The following is a 26,598-nucleotide window of genomic DNA, read 5'->3' as shown; positions in this document are numbered from 1 at the left end:
ATTTGGTGTCCATGCACCTTGAAATTCGGGCTAAAACAAAGATATAGCACCATTTTGGTCCGGAGTACTGCAGCGCCGCCATCTTGGACTAGGAGAGTGTGTAAATGTGTGTTAGAATGTGTGAGTGTGTAAATGTGTGTAAGAGTGTGTGTAAATGTTTGTACAGTGTGTGTGTGTGTGTGTGTGTGTGTGCGTGTGTGTGTACAGTGTGTGTGTGTGTGTGTAAAAATGTTATTGTATTTTAAACACATGACATCATTAGCTTATAGCAGCATTATAACCTGCAGACTGAGAGCAGAGATGTATAGCTGTTTGAAGGTTGTATGAAAGTTATCTGAAGGTTGTATGAAGGTTATATGAAGATTGTATGAAGGTTATATGAAGGTTACATGAAGGCTGTATGAAGGTTACATAAGGGTAATATGGTATACTGTATGAAGCTGTATGAAAGGTTCATGAATAACACTGAGGTCCAGAGACAGTCTGATGGACCGTCCCACAGAAGATGTGTTGGTTTTCTGTGATCGTGGATCAGAGTGTTTTCTTTGTCTGATGTAAAATAAGCCTCACAGATGAATTAGCATCTTGCTTTCTAAGTAAATCAGTATCTTCCTTATGTTCCTTTAGGGAGTAGAAGGTACTGGTCTGGCCTTCATCGTGTTCACTGAGGCCATCACCAAGATGCCCATTTCTCCTCTGTGGGCAGTGCTGTTCTTCATCATGCTCTTCTGTCTCGGACTTTCCACCATGTTCGGCAGCATCGAGGGGGTCGTGGTGCCTCTGCAGGACCTGAACATCTTCCCCAAGAGATGGCCAAAAGAAGCCCTCACAGGTACCAGACCTCAGTTTCACCATGTTTCTTTAGTTATTTAACCATCACTCAAACAGATTCTCTATCGCTCCAGAAAAATCGAGATCATATTTTTCTGTTCTTTTTTATGACTAATATGAGATCACGTGTGGAAAAACATGTCCATCTACATGATGTTCCGTAAAAGAGCTCATGACATCACGTGAATAAAATGATGATGAACTTGTGATTAATCATTTTAGGGAGAACTTCCAGGAAATAAAAACTGGTCATGAGACTTGAGGACTGTGAGCTAGTGGTTTTGTTTAGCTTTAAATTATAAACATGGCATCACCTGAAATGCTTAATAATGAGCAGCAACATTTTTTTTATCATGACTCAATGGTTTGTGGCCAATCAGAATCCAGAACTCAGCAGCAGCACAACAGGCATTTCCTGTTTTCACCCACAGAAAATTCACTAAGACAATACCAAGACGTGTAACAGATTAAAATTTTATGTTTTAAAAAACTAATGATGAAGATATTACATGACCTTACACTAGTTTCCCGACAGTAAACACCGAGTGTGTCTGACTTTCAGGAATTGTTTGTTTGGTGTCTTTTGGCGTGGCTCTGATCTTCACACAACGTTCTGGTGAATACTGGCTGGCTCTGTTCGACGGATTCGCCGGCTCCATCCCCTTACTCATCATCGCCTTCTGTGAGATGGTAGCTGTGGCTTACATCTACGGAATAGACAAGTGAGTGTCACACACCACATCACGTCACACCACGTCACTCCACATCGCACCATGTCACGTCACACCACATCACGTCACACAACATCAAATGAAACCACTTCACACCACATCACACCATGTCACGTCACACGACACCACGTCACACCACATCAAATCAAACCACATCACACCATGTCACACCACACCATGTCACACCACACCATGTCACACCACACCATGTCACACCACATCATACCACATCACACCACATCACACCACATCACACCACATCACACCACATCACACAATGTCACAACACACCATGTCACACCACATCAAATCAAACCACATCACACCACATCACACCACATCATACCACATCACACCACATCACACCACATCACACCACATCCTACCACATCACACAATGTCACACCACACCATGTCACACCACATCAAATCAAACCACATCACACCATGTCACAACACACCATGTCACACCACATCAAATCAAACCACATCACACCATGTCACAACACACCATGTCACACCACATCACACCACATCACACCACATCACACCATGTCACACCACACCACGTCACACCATGTCACACCACATCACACCATGTCACACCACATCACACCACATCACACCATGTCACACCACACCACACCACATCACACCACATCACACCATGTCACACCACACCACATCACACCACATCACACCATGTCACACCACACCACATCACACCATGTCACACCACATCACACCACATCACACCATGTCACATCACACCATACCACATCACACCACATCACACCATGTCACACCACATCACACCACATCACACCATGTCACACCACATCACACCACATCACACCATACCACATCACACCACATCACACCACATCACACCACATCACACCATGTCACACCACATCACACCACATCACACCACATCACACCATACCACATCACACCACATCACACCACATCACACCACATCACACCATGTCACACCACACCACATCACACCACATCACACCACATCACACCATACCACATCACACCACATCACACCACATCACACCATACCACATCACACCACATCACACCATGTCACACCACATCACACCACATCACACCATGTCACACCACATCACACCATGTCACACCACATCACACCACATCACACCATGTCACACCACATCACACCACATCACACCACATCACACCATGTCACACCACACCACATCACACCACATCACACCATGTCACACCACACCACGTCACACCACGTCACACCATGTCACACCACATCACACCATGTCACACCACATCACACCACATCACACCACGTCACACCACATCACACCATGTCACACCACATCACACCATGTCACACCACACCACACCACATCACACCACATCACACCACATCATACCACATCACACCATGTCACACCACATCACACCACATCACACCATGTCACACCACATCACACCACACCACGTCACACCACATCACGTCACACAACATCAAATGAAACCACTTCACACCACATCACACCATGTCACGTCACACGACACCACGTCACACCACATCAAATCAAACCACATCACACCATGTCACACCACACCACATCACACCATGTCACACCACATCACACCATGTCACATCACACCATACCACATCACACCACATCACACCATGTCACACCACATCACACCACATCACACCATGTCACATCACACCATACCACATCACACCACATCACACCATGTCACACCACATCACACCACATCACACCATGTCACACCACATCACACCACATCACACCATGTCACACCACGTCACACCACATCACACCATGTCACACCACATCACACCATGTCACACCACGTCACACCACGTCACACCACGTCACACCACGTCACACCATGTCACACCATATCACACCACATCACACAATGTCACACCACATCAAATCAAACCACATCACACCATGTCACACCACATCACACCATACCACACCACATCACACCATGTCACACCATGTCACACCATGTCACATCACACCACATCACACAATGTCACAACACATCAAATCAAACCACATCACACCATGTCACACCATGTCACACCACACCACACCACATCACACCATGTCACACCACACCACGTCACACCACGTCACACCATGTCACACCATGTCACACCACATCACACCACATCACACCATGTCACACCACACCACGTCACACCACGTCACACCATGTCACACCACATCACACCACATCACACCACGTCACACCACGTCACACCACGTCACACCACGTCACACCACATCACACCACATCACACCACGTCACACCATGTCACACCACACCACATCACACCACGTCACACCACACCACATCACACCATGTCACACCACATCACACCACGTCACACCATGTCACACCACATCACACCACGTCACACCACGTCACACCACGTCACACCACGTCACACCACATCACACCACATCACACCACATCACACCACATCACACCACGTCACACCACACCACGTCACACCACGTCACACCACACCACATCACACCATGTCACACCACATCACACCACGTCACACCACGTCACACCACGTCACACCACGTCACACCACGTCACACCACATCACACCACATCACACCACGTCACACCACGTCACACCACACCACACCACGTCACACCACACCACATCACACCACGTCACACCATGTCACACCACATCACACCATGTCACACCACATCACACCATGTCACACCACGTCACACCACGTCACACCACGTCACACCACGTCACACCATGTCACACCACATCACACCATATCACACCACATCACACAATGTCACACCACATCAAATCAAACCACATCACACCATGTCACACCACATCACACCATACCACACCACATCACACCATGTCACACCATGTCACACCATGTCACATCACACCACATCACACAATGTCACAACACATCAAATCAAACCACATCACACCATGTCACATCATGTCACACCACACCACGTCACACCACGTCACACCACGTCACACCACATCACACCACATCACACAATGTCACCACACATCAAATCAAACCACATCACACCATGTCACATCATGTCACACCACACCATGTCACACCACGTCACACCACGTCACACCACGTCACACCACATCACACCATGTCACACCACATCACACCACACCACGTCACACCACATCACACCACACCACGTCACACCACATCACACCACGTCACACCATGTCACACCACACCACGTCACACCACGTCACACCACGTCACACCACGTCACACCACGTCACACCACACCACGTCACACCACGTCACACCACGTCACACCACGTCACACCACGTCACACCACGTCACACCATGTCACACCACACCACGTCACACCACGTCACACCACGTCACACCACGTCACACCACATCACACCACGTCACACCACATCACACCATATCACACCACATCACACAATGTCACACCACATCAAATCAAACCACATCACACCATGTCACACCACATCACACCATACCACACCATGTCACACCATGTCACACCATGTCACACCATGTCACATCACACCACATCACACAATGTCACAACACATCAAATCAAACCACATCACACCATGTCACATCATGTCACACCACACCACGTCACACCACGTCACACCACGTCACACCACATCACACCACATCACACAATGTCACAACACATCAAATCAAACCACATCACACCATGTCACATCATGTCACACCACACCATGTCACACCACGTCACACCACATCACACCATGTCACACCACATCACACCATGTCACACCACGTCACACCACGTCACACCACATCACACCACGTCACACCACGTCACACCATGTCACACCACACCACGTCACACCACGTCACACCACGTCACACCACACCACGTCACACCACGTCACACCATGTCACACCACGTCACACCACGTCACACCACGTCACACCACGTCACACCACGTCACACCATGTCACACCACACCACGTCACACCACGTCACACCATGTCACACCACACCACGTCACACCACACCACACCATGTCACACCACATCACACCACGTCACACCACATCACACCACATCAAATCAAACCACATCACACCACGTCACACCACGTCACACCATGTCACACCACATCACACCACATCAAATCAAACCACATCACACCACGTCACACCACGTCACACCATGTCACACCACCTCACACCACATCACACCATGTCACACCACACCATGTCACACCACGTCACACCACGTCACACCACGTCACACCACATCACACCACATCAAATCAAACCACATCACACCACGTCACACCACGTCACACCACGTCACACCATGTCACACCACATCACACCACATCAAATCAAACCACATCACACCACGTCACACCACGTCACACCACGTCACACCATGTCACACCACATCACACCACATCACACCATGTCACACCACACCATGTCACACCACATCACACCACGTCACACCACATCACACCACATCACACCACGTCACACCACATCACACCACATCAAATCAAACCACATCACACCACGTCACACCACGTCACACCATGTCACACCACACCATGTCACACCACATCACACCACGTCACACCATGTCACATCACACCACGTCACTCCACATCACACCACATCAAATCAAACCACATCACACCACATCAAATCAAACCACATCACACCACGTCACACCACCTAACACCACGTCACTCCAAATCACACCACATCAAATCAAACCACATCACACCATGTCACACCACATCACTCCACATCACACCACATCAAATCAAACCACATCACACTACATCACACCACATCACACCACATCAAATCAAACCACATCACACCATGTCACACCACATCACTCCACATCACACCACATCAAATCAAACCACATCACACTACATCACACCACATCACACCACATCAAATCAAACCACATCACACCGCATCAAATCAAACCACACCACACTACATCACACCACGTCACACCATGTCATATCACACCACATCACACCACATCAAATCAAACCACGTCACACCACGTCACTCCACATCACACCACATCACACCACATCAAATCAAACCACGTCACACCACGTCACACCACGTCACTCCACGTCACACCACGTCACACCACATCAAATCAAACCACGTCACACCACGTCACACCACGTCACTCCACGTCACTCCACGTCACACCACGTCACTCCACATCACACCACATCATTCCACATCACACCACATCAAATCAAACCACATCACACCACATCACACCACATCACACCACATCAAATCAAACATCACACCATGTCACACCACGTTACACCACCTAACACCACGTCACTCCACATCACACCACATCAAATCAAACCACATCACACCATGTCACACCACACCACGTCACACCACATCACACCACATCACACCACGTCACACCACATCAAATCAAACCACATCACACCATGTCACATCATATCAAATCAAACCACATCACACCACGTCACTCCACATCACATCATATCAAATCAAACCACATCACATCACATCACACCACGTCACACCACATCAAATCAAACCACATCACACCATGTCACATCATATCAAATCAAACCACATCACACCACGTCACTCCACATCACATCATATCAAATCAAACCACATCACATCACATCACACCACGTCACACCACATCAAATCAAACCACATCACACCATGTCACATCATATCAAATCAAACCACATCACACCACGTCACACCACGTCACACCACATCAAATCAAACCACGTCACACCACGTCACACCACATCACACCACATCACTCCACATCACACCACGTCACTCCACATCACACCACGTCACACCACGTCACACCACGTCACACCACGTCACACCACGTCACACCACGTCACACCACATCACATCACTCCACATCACACCATCACACCACGTCACACCACGTCACTCCTCGTCACACCACGTCACTCCACGTCACACCACGTCACTCCACGTCACACCACGTCACACCACGTCACTCCACGTCACACCACGTCACACCACGTCACTCCACGTCACACCACGTCACACCACATCAAATCAAACCATGTCACACCACGTCACACCACGTCACACCACATCAAATCAAACCATGTCACACCACGTCACACCACGTCACTCCACGTCACACCACGTCACACCACGTCACACCACATCAAATCAAACCATGTCACACCACGTCACACCACGTCACACCACATCACTCCACATCACACCACATCACACCACATCACATCACACCACATCACTCCACATCACACCATCACACCACGTCACACCACGTCACTCCACGTCACACCACGTCACTCCACGTCACACCACGTCACTCCACGTCACTCCACGTCACACCACGTCACTCCACGTCACACCACGTCACTCCACGTCACACCACGTCACACCACGTCACACCACATCAAATCAAACCATGTCACACCACGTCACACCACATCACACCACATCACACCACATCAAATCAAACCACGTCACTCCACGTCACACCACGTCACACCACGTCACACCACGTCACTCCACGTCACACCACGTCACTCCACGTCACACCACGTCACTCCACGTCACACCACGTCACTCCACATCACACCACATCACACCACATCAAATCAAACCACATCACACCACATCACACCACATCACTCCACATCACACCACATCACACCACATCAAATCAAACCACGTCACACCACGTCACACCACGTCACACCACATCACACCACATCACACCACATCACACCACGTCACACCACGTCACACCACATCAAATCAAACCACATCACACCACATCACACCACATCACACCACATCAAATCAAACAACATCACACCATGTCACACCACGTCACACCACCTAACACCACGTCACTCCACATCACACCACATCAAATCAAACCACATCACACCATGTCACACCACATCACACCACATCACACCATGTCACACCACATCACACCACATCACACCATGTCACACCACATCACACCACATCACACCATGTCACACCACATCAAATCAAACCACATCACACCACGTCACACCACATCACACCACGTCACACCACATCAAATCAAACCACATCACACCACGTCACACCATATCACACCACGTCACACCACGTCACTCCACGTCACACCACGTCACACCACATCACCCCACGTCACCCCATGCCACACCACAACACACCACGCCACACCACATCACACCATGCCACACCACATCACACAACATCACACCACGCCACACCACATCACACAACATCACACCACGCCACACCACATCACACAACATCACACCACGCCACACCACATCACACCATGCCACACCACATCAAACAACATCACACCACGCCACACCACATCACACCATGCCACACCACGCCACACCACATCACACCATGCCACACCACATCACACCATGCCACACCACATCACACCATGCCACACCACGCCACACCACATCACACCATGCCACACCACATCACACCATGCCACACCACATCACACCATGCCACACCACATCACACCACACCACATCACACCACGCCACACCATGCCACACCACATCACACCACGCCACACCACATCACACATCACACCATGCCACACCACATCACACAACATCACACCATGCACACCACATCACATCATCACACCACATCACACCACATCTACATCACACCATGCCACACCACATCACACAACATCCACACCACATCACACCATGCCACACTACACATCACACCATGCCACACCACATCACACCATGCCACACCACATCACACCACGCCCCACCACATCACACCATGCCACACCACGCCACACCACATCACACCATGCCACACCACGCCACACCACATCACACCATGCCACACCACATCACACCATGCCACACCACATCAAACAACATCACACCACGCCACACCACATCACACCATGCCACACCACATCACACCATGCCACACCACGCCACACCACATCACACCATGCCACACCACATCACACCATGCCACACCACATCACACCATGCCACACCACATCACACCACATCACATCACACCACGCCACACCATGCCACACCACATCACACCACGCCACACCACATCACACATCACACCATGCCACACCACATCACACAACATCACACCACATCACACAACATCACACCACATCACACAACATCACACCACATCACACCATGCCACACTACATCACACCATGCCACACCACATCACACCACGCCACACCACATCACACCACGCCACACCACATCACACCACGCCACACCACATCACACCACGCCACACCACATCACACATCACACCACGCCACACCACATCACACAACATCACACCACGCCACACCACATCACACCATGCCACACCACGCCACACCACATCACACATCACACCACATCACACAACATCACACCACATCACACCATGCCACACCACATCACACAACATCACACCACATCACACAACATCACACCATGCCACACCACATCACACAACATCACACCACATCACACAACATCACACCATGCCACACCACATCACACATCACACCACGCCACACCACATCACACAACATCACACCACGCCACACCACATCACACATCACACCATGCCACACCACATCACACCATGCCACACCACATCACACAACATCACACCACGCCACACCACATCACACCATGCCACACCACGCCACACCACATCACACCATGCCACACCACATCACACCATGCCACACCACGCCACACCACATCACACCATGCCACACCACATCACACCACGCCACACCACATCACACCACGCCACACCACATCACACCATGCCACACCACGCCACACCACGCCACACCATGCCACACCACATCACACCACATCACACCATGCCACACCACGCCACACCACATCACACCATGCCACACCACATCACACAACATCACACCACATCACACCACGCCACACCACATCACACATCACACCATGCCACACCACATCACACAACATCACACCACGCCACACCACCTCACACATCACACCATGCCACACCACATCACACAACATCACACCACGTCACACCACGCCACACCACATCACACATCACACCACGCCACACCACATCACACATCACACCATGCCACACCACATCACACAACATCACACCACGTCACACCACGCCACACCACATCACACATCACACCATGCCACACCACATCACACAACATCACACCATGCCACACCACATCACACATCACACCACGCCACACCACATCACACCATGCCACATCACACCACACCACATCACACCATACCACATCACACCTCATCACACCATACCACATCACACCTCATCACACCATACCACATCACACCATACCACATCACACCATACCACATCACACCATACCACACCACACCTCATCACACCATACCACATCACACCATACCACATCACACCATACCACACCACACCTCATCACACCATACCACATCACACCATACCACATCACACCATACCACACCACACCTCATCACACCATACCACATCACACCATACCACATCACACCATACCACACCACACCTCATCACACCATACCACATCACACCATACCACATCACACCATACCACATCACACCATACCACACCACATCACACCACATCACACCTCATCACACCATACCACACCATACCACATCACACCATACCACACCACATCACACCACATCACACCTCATCACACCATACCACACCATACCACATCACACCACATCACACCACATCACACCATACCACACCATACCACATCACACCATACCACACCACATCACACCACATCACACCTCATCACACCATACCACATCACACCATACCACACCACATCACACCTCATCACACCATACCACACCATACCACATCACACCACATCACACCACATCACACCATACCACACCATACCACATCACACCATACCACACCACATCACACCACATCACACCTCATCACACCATACCACACCATACCACATCACACCACATCACACCACATCACACCATACCACACCATACCACATCACACCATACCACACCACGCCACATCACACCATACCACACCATACCACATCACACCATACCACACCACGCCACATCACACCATACCACACCACGCCACACCACATCACACCATACCACACCACATCACACCATACCACACCACATCACACCATACCACACCACGCCACACCACATCACACCATACCACACCACATCACACCATACCACACCACGCCACACCACATCACACCATACCACACCACGCCACACCACATCACACCATACCACACCATACCACACCACGCCACACCACATCACACCATACCACACCACATCACACCATACCACACCACGCCACACCACATCACACCATACCACACCATACCACACCACGCCACACCACATCACACCATACCACACCACGCCACACCACATCACACCATACCACATCACACCATACCCCACCACATCACACAACATCACACCACGCCACACCACATCACACCATGCCACACCACATCACACAACATCACACCATGCCACACCACATCACACAACATCACACCATGCCACACCACATCACACAACATCACACCACGCCACACCACATCACACCATGCCACACCACACCACATCACACAACATCACACCACGCCACACCACATCACACCATGCCACACCACGCCACACCACATCACACCATGCCACACCACGCCACACCACATCACACCATGCCACACCACGCCACACCACATCACACCATGCCACACCACGCCACACCACATCACACCATGCCACACCACATCACACAACATCACACCATGCCACACCACATCACACAACATCACACCACGCCACACCACATCACACCATGCCACACCACATCACACAACATCACACCATGCCACACCACATCACACAACATCACACCACATCACACCATGCCACACCACGCCACACCACATCACACCATGCCACACCACATCACACAACATCACACCATGCCACACCACATCACACATCACACCACACCACATCACACCATGCCACACCACATCACACAACATCACACCATGCCACACCACATCACACCACGCCACACCACATCACACCATGCCACACCACATCACACAATATCACACCACATCACACAACATCACACCACGCCACACCACATCACACCATGCCACACCACATCACACAACATCACACCACATCACACAACATCACACCACGCCACACCACATCACACCATGCCACACCACGCCACACCACATCACACCATGCCACACCACGCCACACCACATCACACCATGCCACACCACGCCACACCACATCACACCACGCCACACCACATCACACCATGCCACACCACGCCACACCACATCACACCATGCCACACCACATCACACAACATCACACCATGCCACACCACATCACACATCACACCATGCCACACCACATCACACCAACATCACACCATGCCACACCACATCACACCCTGCCACACCACGCCACACCACATCACACATCACACCACGCCACACCACATCACACCATGCCACACCACATCACACAACATCACACCACATCACACAACATCACACCACGCCACACCACATCACACATCACACCACGCCACACCACACCACACCATGCCACACCCCATCACACAACATCACACCACATCACACAACATCACACCACGCCACACCACATCACACCATGCCACACCACATCACACAACATCACACCATGCCACACCACATCACACCACGCCACACCACATCACACCATGCCACACCTCATCACACATCACATCCCCCCTCACCACAGCACACCACGCGGCACCACATCACACAACATCACACCATGCCACACCACATCACACAACATCACACCACATCACACATCACACCACGCCACACCACATCACACCATGCCACACCACACCACACCACATCACACCACGCCACACCACATCACACATCACACCACGCCACACCACATCACACCATGCCACACCACATCACACATCACACCATGCCACACCACATCACACCATGCCACACCACGCCACACCACGCCACACCACATCACACCATGCCACACCACATCACACCACGCCACACCACATCACACAACATCACACCCACATGACACAACATCACACCACGCCACACCACATCACACCATGCCACACCACGCCACACCACATCACACCATGCCACACCACGCCACACCACATCACACCATGCCACACCACGCCACACCACATCACACCACGCCACACCACATCACACCACGCCACACCACATCACACCACGCCACACCACATCACACCATGCCACACCACGCCACACCACATCACACCATGCCACACCACATCACACAACATCACACCATGCCACACCACATCACACCATGCCACACCACGCCACACCACATCACACATCACACCACGCCACACCACATCACACCATGCCACACCACATCACACAACATCACACCACATCACACAACATCACACCACGCCACACCACATCACACATCACACCATGCCACACCACATCACACCATGCCACACCACATCACACAACATCACACCACATCACACAACATCACACCACGCCACACCAGATCACACCATGCCACACCACATCACACATCACACCACGCCACACCACATCACACCACGCCACACCACATCACACCATGCCACACCACATCACACATCACACCACGCCACACCACATCACACCACGCCACACCACATCACACAACATCACACCATGCCACACCACATCACACAACATCACACCACATCACACCATGCCACACCACGCCACACCACATCACACCATGCCACACCACATCACACAACATCACACCATGCCACACCACATCACACATCACACCACGCCACACCACATCACACCATGCCACACCACATCACACAACATCACACCATGCCACACCACATCACACCACGCCACACCACATCACACCATGCCACACCACATCACACCACGCCACACCACATCACACAATATCACACCACATCACACAACATCACACCACGCCACACCACATCACACCATGCCACACCACATCACACAACATCACACCACATCACACAACATCACACCACGCCACACCACATCACACCATGCCACACCACGCCACACCACATCACACCATGCCACACCACGCCACACCACATCACACCATGCCACACCACGCCACACCACATCACACCATGCCACACCACGCCACACCACATCACACCATGCCACACCACATCACACAACATCACACCATGCCACACCACATCACACAACATCACACCATGCCACACCACATCACACAACATCACACCATGCCACACCACATCACACCATGCCACACCACGCCACACCACATCACACATCACACCACGCCACACCACATCACACCATGCCACACCACATCACACAACATCACACCACATCACACAACATCACACCACGCCACACCACATCACACCATGCCACACCACATCACACATCACACATCACACCACGCCACACCACATCACACATCACACCACATCACACATCACACCACGCCACACCACGCCACACCACATCACACATCACACATCACACCACGCCACACCACATCACACCATGCCACACCACGCCACACCACATCACACCATGCCACACCACATCACACATCACACCACGCCACACCACATCACACCATGCCACACCACACCACACCACATCACACCACGCCACACCACATCACACATCACACCACATCACACATCACACCACGCCACACCACGCCACACCACATCACACATCACACATCACACCACGCCACACCACATCACACATCACACATCACACCACGCCACACCACATCACACCACGCCACACCACATCACACATCACACCACGCCACACCACATCACACCATGCCACACCACATCACACCATGCCACACCACATCACACAACATCACACCATGCCACATCACACCACACCGGGAAGGAGATCAAGTGCCTTTATATAAACCTGTGGCCTGCAATTGCACTGCTGTTAAAATCAATTAACACCTTCTGATCAGTGACAGTCCAGAACTCAGCTGCGTCACCCTTCAGACTGGGTTTGGAAGGAAGGAAGGAAGGAAGGAAGGAAGACTATGAAAGTATTGAGTAATGAAGTAATTATTCTGGTTAGAAACAGACTCTCGCTCGGTGCACTAGCATGTCCATCTTTATTGGCATCATGTTGCTAGGCTAAACCAGGCTGAACGTCAGCAGGTCTTCAGTCAGTTTTATTACTCAGTATTCAGTGAAGATAAAGAATCAGCTGAACTTTGTTCTGTTTGCATTATAAAATCAGCCGAGTCTTATCTCCTAGCATGTTTTCAGCACTGATATGTGCTAAGTGGCTAAATATTCATTCTGTTAGTAAGCTGAAACCTGAACCTGATCCTGATTCTGGAGACTTGGGGCTACTGAGCTTATGGCTCAGAGTGAAACTCATTCACTTTCAGGGTTTAAAGTTTAAACTGGTTTCTTGCTGTGTTTTAAAGTCCAGCTGAACTCTGTAGCTGTGTGTGTTACACAAATCACCCTGCAGAGATCATACACAACCTCCTGTGTTAGTGCATCTTCATGGAGATCCAGTGTGTCACAGTATGAACAAAACACATTAAGAGTTAGCATTCTTCACGTTAGTGCTAACAGCTAGGCTCTGATTAGTCCTCACACACTTACACAGACCACAGAGCTGTGGAAATGTGCAGTTTATTTGTACTGGATTTTTATTTATATATAAAAGTGCTGTAGAGTCCGTTAATAAAAATATGAATCAATAATAAAAAAGTATTATTAATAATGCACAAAATAAAAATATCAAAATAAAATCGACAGATAATAAAATATAGAGAATAAAATCTAATATTTAAGTAAGTAAAGACAAGAATTATTATTATTATTACTGTTGTTGTTATTATTTCTATACAAATTTATTTATTAAGTAGACAATTAAGAGGTAAAGAAACTAAATAATAAAAAATACAAAATAAAAAAAATGAAGATAAATTTAAAGAAATTAACAAAAATAACAAAATAGAGAAAGTACTTTAAATTAAAATACTTTTGAAGACTGAATGAGGAGGAAGTTATAAATCTTTGGCCAGTGAGTGTGTGTTAATGTTTTTTTAATTTTTATGTGAGTATGTGTGTGTGTTGGTGTATGTATGTGTATGTGTGTGTGTGTGTGTGTCTCACCCTTGCATTGCAGTCAGTATCACACTGTTTTCTTCCTCACAGGTTTAATAAAGACATCGAGTTCATGATCGGACACAAACCCAATATCTTCTGGCAGGCCACATGGAGAATCATCAGTCCTCTCATTGTCCTGGTTATCTTCATCTTCTATCTCATCTCCACTGCCAGCAGGGAGCTCACCTACATCACCTGGAACCCTGAATCGGTACATCCATCCTCAACATCTGACTAACATAGAGACTTCTGTGTGTCTGATAGTAAAGAATTAAACACTTAGAGGTTCTGTTACCAACTCTATTACCAACTCTATTACCAACTCTATTACTAACTCTATTACTAACTCTGTTACTAACTCTATTACCAGCTCTATTAATAACTCTATTACCAACTCTATTACCAACTCGAAGTATTTCTAGGGTAAGATTGTTGTTGTTCTTTCAGCTGTTCAATGTTAGGGTAAGATTAAGGTTTTTTATTTATAAAAGGATGATGTGGCATACATTATATCCATTTAAAGTTTCTTTCCTGTTCTCCCTTACATTATAGCAGTGATAAACACTTTTATACACAAACATTTATCTTTTTTTTGTTTTGTTTTTTTACAGAAAAACTTCCCCAATTTAGAGGTTCTGCACTACCCTGAGTGGATCAATATCATCATCTTCATCCTTTCTGGAGTTCCTGCTCTGGTTATTCCGCTAGTTGCTGTTTATAAATTCATCAGGAAGCATTGCTGTGGCAAAGATGACAAGCAGACACCGGAGATTGAAACCGTGTCTGGTCAAATAGACACAGAAATGAAGAAAGTGTAGAACAAACGGACCAGATTTACGTAATGGGGGCGGGACTACAGCACTGTGGGAGGAGTCAACATTACAGTACAAATGAACTGGAACTACAGACACTGTAATTGTGTCAGAAATCCGACTTGGAGTCATGTGTCTCCTGACGTTTATAAATGAGTTATTTTTTTAATAGAACTGATTTTATTATGTCATGTTTCTGACCCTTTAATAATTAAAGATTAGAAAGAAACCTCACTTTAACATTCTTAGATCCACAGTTAAAGAGTTCCTGGGTCACGAGGGCAGTTCTGTGCAGATTCCTTCAGGCCCAGGTTTCTCCACAAGGTTTGACCATACGATCGCAAGAAGTGATGGACTACAAGTGGGATCCCTCTGAAATTCACTGATCTGAAAGCACAGGAAAGCTGAAAACCGTTCAAATGCAGTGAAATCAGTCTCCATGTTCATCTGGTGGACTTTACTGTCCCATGAGTGTCTGTCAGAAGACCATCAGTTACCTCCTGAACATAGCTTATTCCATTCATTACTAAACATTACACACTAAATATCTTTATGAAACATAAAGCAAATACAAACAGTGCGTTAAAACGGATTTGAATCAAAAGGGTGTGTGATGAATCAGATCTTAACTTGCCCCTTAATGAGATGCTTCATGTCTGAAGTGGATCATGTCCTGGTCTTACACAATGTGATGTGTAACCTGTGTCAGTGTTTGTTTACAGTGCTAGAGATTTCTGCAGAAATCAGAATGACCTAAAGCAATGTGATGGGATTGTTGAAGCATGTTGCTGGGTTTCTTGCAAGCTTCAGGCCTAAATCTACACACTGACTCAGTCCAAAACATGGACTGTTTCTGCTCCAGCTATTCTTTCATCACTGTTCTGTAGGATTTGCTGGTAAAATAGAGAATTTTTAATGCCTTCAACAAACATTTTCCAGTTTGAAAGCTTGCCCCAGTGGTTAGGTTAGTGAACAGAGGGTTAGAATGTACAGCAAACAATTTTTATATGTAAATGCACTTCTTTCATTTTTTCTTGCAGTTTTAGCAGTTATGATATAAAGTGAATCATTACACACAGTAAAGAAATAATATGTATGTTTTGGGGCTGTAATTATGGCTCAGTTGATTGAATGTGTTAATGTACAGAATCTGAGCTCTAATAAAAAAAAGTCCTTGTGAAGTCGGTCCCCTGGGTCACAGACTGTCCAATAAAAATTAATCTAGTCCTCTGACTTGACTGTAGAATCAATGCCCATGTCCTAGATCTAATAATTTAATAATCATTTTAACTGTTGGGTGTCAAAAATACACGTTAAAGTGCAGATACAATACTCACTTAGTCTAAATACAGACACACAATATTTCCAACAAATTTCAGGTATCACCTCCATGTCTGTTCTACAACACCAGCATACCCTGGATCATGGGTCAACTCCTTCCAGGATCCAGAATCCACATTATTGTGTTAGAGTCTGATTTTATCTTACTGTTCTTTTGTTGTATATCTTTTGGCAAAACATAATAAGTACAAAGTAATAAGTAAAAAGTGTCTCTCTCTCTCTCTCTCTTCAAGATATCTAATCATTATTGCAGAATAAAACCAATAGTCTAACCTTTGCAGAGTAGTGTGAAGTTTATCAATAATGTACTTGCCTTACTCCTGGCTGGCTCACCAAATTATTTGATCAAAGATTTAGCAGATTCCCCAAAAGCTGGTGGCATAAACTTTATCAAAAACTCTAACCCAAGTGTAACCTGATGTGGTCTTCTGCTGTTGTAGCTCATTCACCTCAAGGTTAAATGTTCTGGGCACATGCTTTTCTGCTCACCACAGTTGTAAAGACTGAATATATGAGTTACTGTAGACTTCATGTCAGACCAGTTTGATCCTTCTCCTCTAATCTCTCTCATAAACAAAGTGTTTCCACCTATTTAATAATCTGACTGTGGAAATCTGCAATACCTGACTCTGGATATGAGTCCACATGTGAATTCCCACATAATACTGACATAACACAGAGACTGTGCCGGCTCCAGTGGCATCCAGAGATGGACCGGCTCCAGCCGGGTTCTGCTTGTGAGGATTGGGATATTCAAGCATCACCATGGACAACAACCTCCTTATTGATTTACATAACACTATACACATGCTGTATCTGCATCACACAACTGTCACCCAAAAGAGGATGGGTTCCCTTTTGAGTCTGGTTCCTCTCAAGGTTTCTTCCTCTTACCATCTAAGGGAGTTTTTCCTTGCCACAGTCACCTCAGGCTTGCTCACTTGGGATAACATCTAGGACTGTCTGTCTGTCTGTCTGTTTTCTTATGTCGTTTCTCATGTAAAGCTGCTTTGAGACAATGTTCTTTGTTAAAAGTGCTATACAAATAAAATTGAATTGAATTGAACTGAATAACTTTAGGATTCTGAATGTTAAGCTTATCCTCTTAGAAGCATAGCTTTTAGACTCGTGTGGATTGTTTGTGTTGCAGGTCTGATATGTCTGGTCTTCTTCAACAGTGTACACTTCTGTTTGTCCTTCTGTAAACTCCAAGCTAGCTCTGGCTTACTGTCTGGATGTTCCAGTAGGAGCATACACAAGCTCCAGTTAGTCCAGAATGCAGCAGCTAGAGTCCTAACTAGAACCAGAAGATATGGACACATCACTCCTATTTTATTGACACTACATTGGCTCCCAGTCAAATTTCGCATTGATTATAAAATCCTGTTACTGACCTATAAAGCACTAAATGGTCGCGTGCCACAGTACTTGAGTGATGTTTTCACTATTTATGATCCGCCACGCCTACTCCGATCAAAGGGTGCTGGTTATTTGGTAGTACCTTAAGTGCTTGCTACAGCAGGGGGCGGAGCTTTCTCTTACAAAGCCACACAGTTATGGAACAGCCTTCAGATTAGTGTTGGGGATTCAGACACATTTGTTTAGTCAAGCTTTTAATGTATAGTTTTCTTAGGTAAAGGAGCAGCTCTGGAAGGTTCATGGGCATAGTTAAAAGCACTATACAAAGAAATTAAATTGAATTGAAATGTAATAGAAATCTTGGCTTTGATCTTTGAATCTTGGAATGAATTTTGTACATTCAAGAAAGACACCTAGAGAAAACAAGTCTAATAAGATCAGTTTAATTATCAGACAATCCAGTCTAACTATTTACAATTCTAATAAATACATGCATTACATTAATATAAGAAATGTAAATAGTGGAAGGTTTGTGATCCGACAACTTTAATGTAGAAAATGCTCTGAAATTGTTAGAATATGAAAAAGACTTCCTTAATCCTCTGTAAGACTTTTGTAAAAAAAACAAAAAAACAAAAACAAAACAAAAAAAAAAACCTGTCTGATCTAATCATAGAAAATGGCCTGAAGTTTTAGGATGAAAAAGATGGTAATGGATGAGGATGAACCTGAATTTATACTTTCTTCTTCTTGATCTTCTGTAGCTGGGTTTCCAGTGACCTATCTATCTATCTATCTATCTATCTATCTATCTATCTATCTATCTATCTATCTATCTATCTATCTATCTATCCATCCATCCATCCATCCATCCATCCATCCATCCATCCATCCAGCCAGTGTTGGGTAGTTTACTTTGGAAATGTAATCGGTTTCCAGATTACAGGTTCCTCTGTTTAAAATGTAATAAGTCGTGTAACTTTTCAATGACTTTATAAAAGTAAAGTAACTGATTACTTTTTGATTACTTTTAAGTTTCTAATGGATATTTTCAACTAAATCATTTCCAAACATTTATCCCAGGCAGGGTTAACCTTACAGTAGAACTCAACTCTGTTTACTGTTAGAATTTTAAGTCTTTCATCACTTGAATTAAGATTATATTAATTTAATTTTAAGCCCAGCCACAAAACCAGACTTCAGAACAAAACCTGTTTAATACTGTTTTAGGAATCAGATCTTTGCGTAGCTATGACAGGACACACTGGCAAGTAACAATGCCTTGGAAAAAAACATAATCTGTAAAGAGTCATCATAATGTACACTACAGCGCTAAAATAACTGAGTTATATTAGATCTGACACCAACACATTTACAAGGAGGAAAAGTGTGAGATATATATTTACTGTCAAAGGTTCAGAAATAGAAGTGTGCCTGGTAAAGGGAGCTAGCAGCAGGGACGATTTTAGGATTTTCATTTAAGGGGGGCTCCGCCCCCAATGAGGGTATAATAGTAAAAAAACAAAAAATAAATAAATAAATAAATAAATAAATAAAATAAAATAAAGGCGTGACTAACAGGGTAGGATGGTAAAATTATTGCAGCATTCCACTGTATTGCATAGATGTGTATAACATTTGAGTACTGAACAAGACAAATACAAGTCTTCCTGATCACACACACACACACACACACACACACTCACACACACACACACACACACACACACACACACACACACTCACACACACACAAGGGGTGTAGCCCCAATTCTTGGGCCCTATGCAAAGACAGTGTATGGAGGGCCCCTTTCCCATCATCTCATGATCCATGCTATTTATTACTTTTTTTTAATAATAATGTAAAAGTGTACACACTTTACTCACTGATACAGTAATTGTTGTCAAATCAGTGATGTAAAATTGAAAAGAACATTATTAAAAATTGTAATACCATGTATAGTATAAACAAATTCTTTGCATTGCATGCATGTTAATGCAGCACAGAAATAATTTTGTGTATAAATTGAGCTATACCAAGACAGGTAATGTCGGTCCTGGAAGGCCACTGTCCTACAGAGTTTAGCTCCAACCTTAATCCAGCACACCTGAACAAGCTAATCAAGGTCTTCAGGAACACTAAGGCTATAGACAGTTATGTTTTGTTTTTTCTTCTTCGTTTTAGGGTTGAAGCTAAAATCTACAGGACAGCGGCTCTCCAGGATTGACTTTGCCGACCCCTGTGACTTTATACTATAAATCAGGGGTGTCCAGTCTTATCCAGAAAGGGCCAGTGTGGGTGCAGGATTTCATTCCAACCAAGCAGAAGCTACACCTGATTCCAACTGGCTAATCAGTAGCTCTTGGCTTTCAGTAGACTCAGATGTGGCTTCTACTCAGTTGGAATGAAAACCTGCACCCACACCGGCCCTTTGCGGATAAGATTGGACACCCCTGCTATAAATAAAGCACCTCAGGTATCCCCTTATAGATAAAAATGACAACTTAATGATTTTTAACTGTGTTTTATTAAGAGACATTGTGCTCGTTGTCCAGAACATTATTATTCTTTCAATCAGTAATATAAATAAATAAACACAATATAACTCAAATCACCACTTTGCCTTCTTTCAAAGCATGTCTGTCTAATTCTAAATAAATAAAATAATAAAATAATCCAAAGTGAAAAAGGCTGAAACACTAGCAGTAGAACCTTGTTGTGATGACCCCACTGCTGCACTCTCTGAGACAGGGCCGGGGAACAGAGGGTTTCTCATTTTAATATTTTGAGCAAGATCCATGAAATCTATATTGTACAGTACACACACATAGATTTCATATTATTCTTCATATTTTATCTCTTAAAAATTGTCTCACGTTCCAACACTTTACATGTTATTTCAAAGTTTAGAGTAAGCTAAGATTTTTAATTGCTAGCTTTGTAACATTGTTTCTCTGATCACAAAACACGTTCTCACCTGCTCTCTTAGGGGGAAAAACTTGGGAGAAGTTGTTTTTCTTCATTTTGTTTTCGTTTCCTTTCCTCTCTCTCCCTCTTTTTTGGTAGCCTGATTTTTGTTTGGGCATTGTGTATATCGCGGTGTCGGTCTCGACTTGCCCGCTCGGCGCTCGCTTAGTTCTGACTGCTGAACCCGTGCTCCGGTGCTCTCTCACAGCCAATTATCATTTGGCATTGTTCTTGAATGACCAATTAAACCATTCAAATTTGCGTGCACCCTGTTCCTATAGGAGGTGTCCACACAAACGTGTGGCTGTGCCGAATCTCACTAAAACAGCGAGGATCAGAATACTGCGTGCGAGCGCAGGCACTGTACACTCAATTTCACTATAATAATAATACTATATGAGGATCTTTGAGGGCGGGGCGGCCAGGGCCCTATGCACTCAGTCACCCTTTCCCCCCCATTAAGACGCCCCTGCACACACACACACACACACACACACTTGTCCTCTGATCCTCGCTCTGTGACGCCGCGGTCTGTGGATTGAAGAACGCGCTGAAAGACGGGGAGGAGCCGAAGAGCCGCCGTTTTCATATGAAATGTAAAGGGGACTGAGGAGGTCACTTATTCGTGTACAGTTTATGGAGAATCGCAGAATTTTAGGGTTGCTTTAAAATGGCCTAGCGACGCCCATGACTAGCAGACTAGCTAATTTGTTGTGAATGTTATGAATACAGGTCTTGAGTACACTGTGGGCTCGATGAATGCGCAGGCGCGTTTCAGTGGATTTTTTTCCACAGAGCAGCTTCAGTAAATCAACTGACCACTCCGTCACTTTTTATTATACAGAAACGAGGAATATATCATTCCAAAATAAAGGGTCTGTTTTTATTTCTGTACACTCACAATAATGACAAAAATTTTACATTTTAAATATATTATAAAATAAAGGAAGGCCAGGTTCCATACCTGCAGATGCTTCCTCAGGTTCAACATTGAAGCCTTTGATGCTGAAAGCATTTTAACAGCCGGGAAACTAATTTCCCCCTGAACTGTTATATTTGCCCCTTATTGGATTTCAGGATGAAATTATGTTTAAATTTCCAGGACTGAAATACATTTTTATCACTCGCCATGGTGGTCACTCTCAGACAGTGTAGAAGCCTAAAGCTTTCCGCGGCAATGTGGATTAATGTAATTGGCAGACGCTCCGCAAATTCAAACCAGAGAACCAATCAGAATCATCAGAATAGCACCGCTTTAACAAACTTGAACAACAAATTAATATTTATTCAACATATACTAATTTTTTTAAAGAAAATATTCAGATGAAACTCTATTTGTAATCTTTAACATTTTCATAAGTAACTGTAATTTTAATTACATATTTTTTCTCAGTAACTGTAACAAGTTACTGTTACATTTATTTTGTAATTAAGTTACATAACACCGTTACATGTAACTAGTTATTCCCCAACACTGTATCTATCTATCTATGAGCTCATTTTCAGGTATTGCTTTTTTTTTCTTCTACAAGGCCAGACATTCCCTGAATCCGGGGAAACAGTCCACATAAAACTCCACATAAAAACCTAATGCACATTATAAAACCTTCCAGCCGTAAATGTGTGTGACCTTTGCTTTCATAAAATCTGGTTTGAATTTTTTGATCTGGTGGGAGATTGTGCTGTGATTCTGATCGACTTTTGGGTTATCCATTAAACAAGTGAGGAATATTCCACCAGAAACACAGACCTTATTTGTCTGTTCTCCACAATCAATAAAAAACACAGATCTCAGCTTATCTAGTTTTGGGATGGTTGAGTGAGAGTCAGAGAGCTCGAGACGAGGATCTATACAGGACATCAGTACAGTCATGGAGGACAGGGCGGCCGAGGATGAAAAAAAAGAGAGGCCGAAATGGGACAACAAACTCCAGTATCTGCTCACGTGTATCGGATTTGCCGTGGGACTCGGAAATGTGTGGAGATTCCCATATCTGTGTCAGATTTACGGAGGAGGTAAGATGAAGTTTTTGTGCAGAAGCTGTGTGTGGATGAAGGATCTCACCTGGGGTCTGTGGTAGTGTTTATGTGATGAAGTCAGGATTGTGTGCCCAAAATTAAACACTTGGGCACACAATCCTGTGCCCAAGTGTTTAATTCCACAGCAAGTTACCAACAATGATCACAAGTTAGAGAAGAAATAGTTTTTACACATTTACTGTTTGGAAAACGAGTTTCTGTTATCACTTATGTTACAGCTGCTAGAAACATCACTTCCCTCACCAGCCTCTCTTTAACGTAATGCTAAAGGAATGTTCTCGTGTTACAGATAAACCTGAATCTGAAGATGTGGAAAACTTAAAGTTACAGCTTTACCTCTGAGTCTTACAAAGCTCTGACACTGGAGATTCCTTCCACACACACACACTTCCCCTTACAGAACATTTAAAAGCATGTTTTTAAAATATATTCACAAGAGTGTGTGTGTGTGTTGCTATAGAGACAATATGATATAAGAGCAAGTGCTCTCATATAATCCTGCACTATGAGATTTATAGAAAGTATAGAGAAGACCTTCTGACCAATCCCAGTGCAGAACTCTGTAGCACTGTGGGAATAATATCATGATACTGTAGAATGCTTCTGCTAGCCTGTTCACTAGAATTAGGATGTTTTATTTTTATTGAATTCTATTTTATTTTTAGGGCTTAGTGTTGAGGACAGTTTCCAGCTCTTGGGTAATGTGATGGCTGCTAGTAAATAAATGGTATAAGAAAGGATTTTACACTACAGATGTGAGAACAGCAACAGAAAAAAAGTTATACAAAACACACAGGATAAAAGACAGATTTAAAAAACCAGTCTTCAGTCTCAGCTCCACCTCAACATGGTGGATTTGCTCAACACTCCTTCCCACTCTTATTCTACTTTGAGCTGCAGTTATACAGCAAAATGTAAAAATCATCAGTGCATCAGTCAAAAATCCAAACACCACAGCCTTCAGCCTTCATGCCTACAAAAACATCACAACTCTATTTAAAAAGAT

The 26,598-nt window shown here is 45.7% G+C and overlaps 2 protein-coding genes across 3 annotated transcripts in view; both read left to right on the top strand.

Annotated features, from left to right (window-relative positions):
• The window catches only part of LOC131364384 (sodium-dependent neutral amino acid transporter B(0)AT1-like), a 35,736-nt gene extending 15,519 nt beyond the window's left edge, over positions 1-20,217 (top strand). The window contains exons 9-12 of the mRNA XM_058407527.1: positions 628-832; positions 1,394-1,553; positions 17,121-17,283; positions 17,684-20,217. Coding sequence (XP_058263510.1) covers positions 628-832; positions 1,394-1,553; positions 17,121-17,283; positions 17,684-17,890 — 735 coding nt within the window. The 3' untranslated portion in view covers positions 17,891-20,217. The remainder of the gene's footprint in view (positions 1-627; positions 833-1,393; positions 1,554-17,120; positions 17,284-17,683) is intronic.
• A 5,019-nt stretch (positions 20,218-25,236) lies between these two features.
• slc6a18 (solute carrier family 6 member 18) overlaps positions 25,237-26,598 on the top strand; it is a 42,581-nt gene continuing 41,219 nt past the window's right edge. Inside the window, exon 1 of one of the 2 annotated variants that reach the window (XM_058407604.1) lies at positions 25,237-25,568. In XM_058407604.1, coding sequence (XP_058263587.1) covers positions 25,424-25,568 — 145 coding nt within the window. In that variant the 5' untranslated portion in view covers positions 25,237-25,423. The remainder of the gene's footprint in view (positions 25,569-26,598) is intronic. The other variant, XM_058407603.1, reaches the window with a different exon arrangement.

Source organism: Hemibagrus wyckioides, linkage group LG14, assembly GCF_019097595.1.
Source record: "Hemibagrus wyckioides isolate EC202008001 linkage group LG14, SWU_Hwy_1.0, whole genome shotgun sequence".
Classification (NCBI taxonomy): Eukaryota; Metazoa; Chordata; class Actinopteri; order Siluriformes; family Bagridae; genus Hemibagrus; species Hemibagrus wyckioides.
This window is presented reverse-complemented; position numbering and strand designations above follow the sequence as displayed.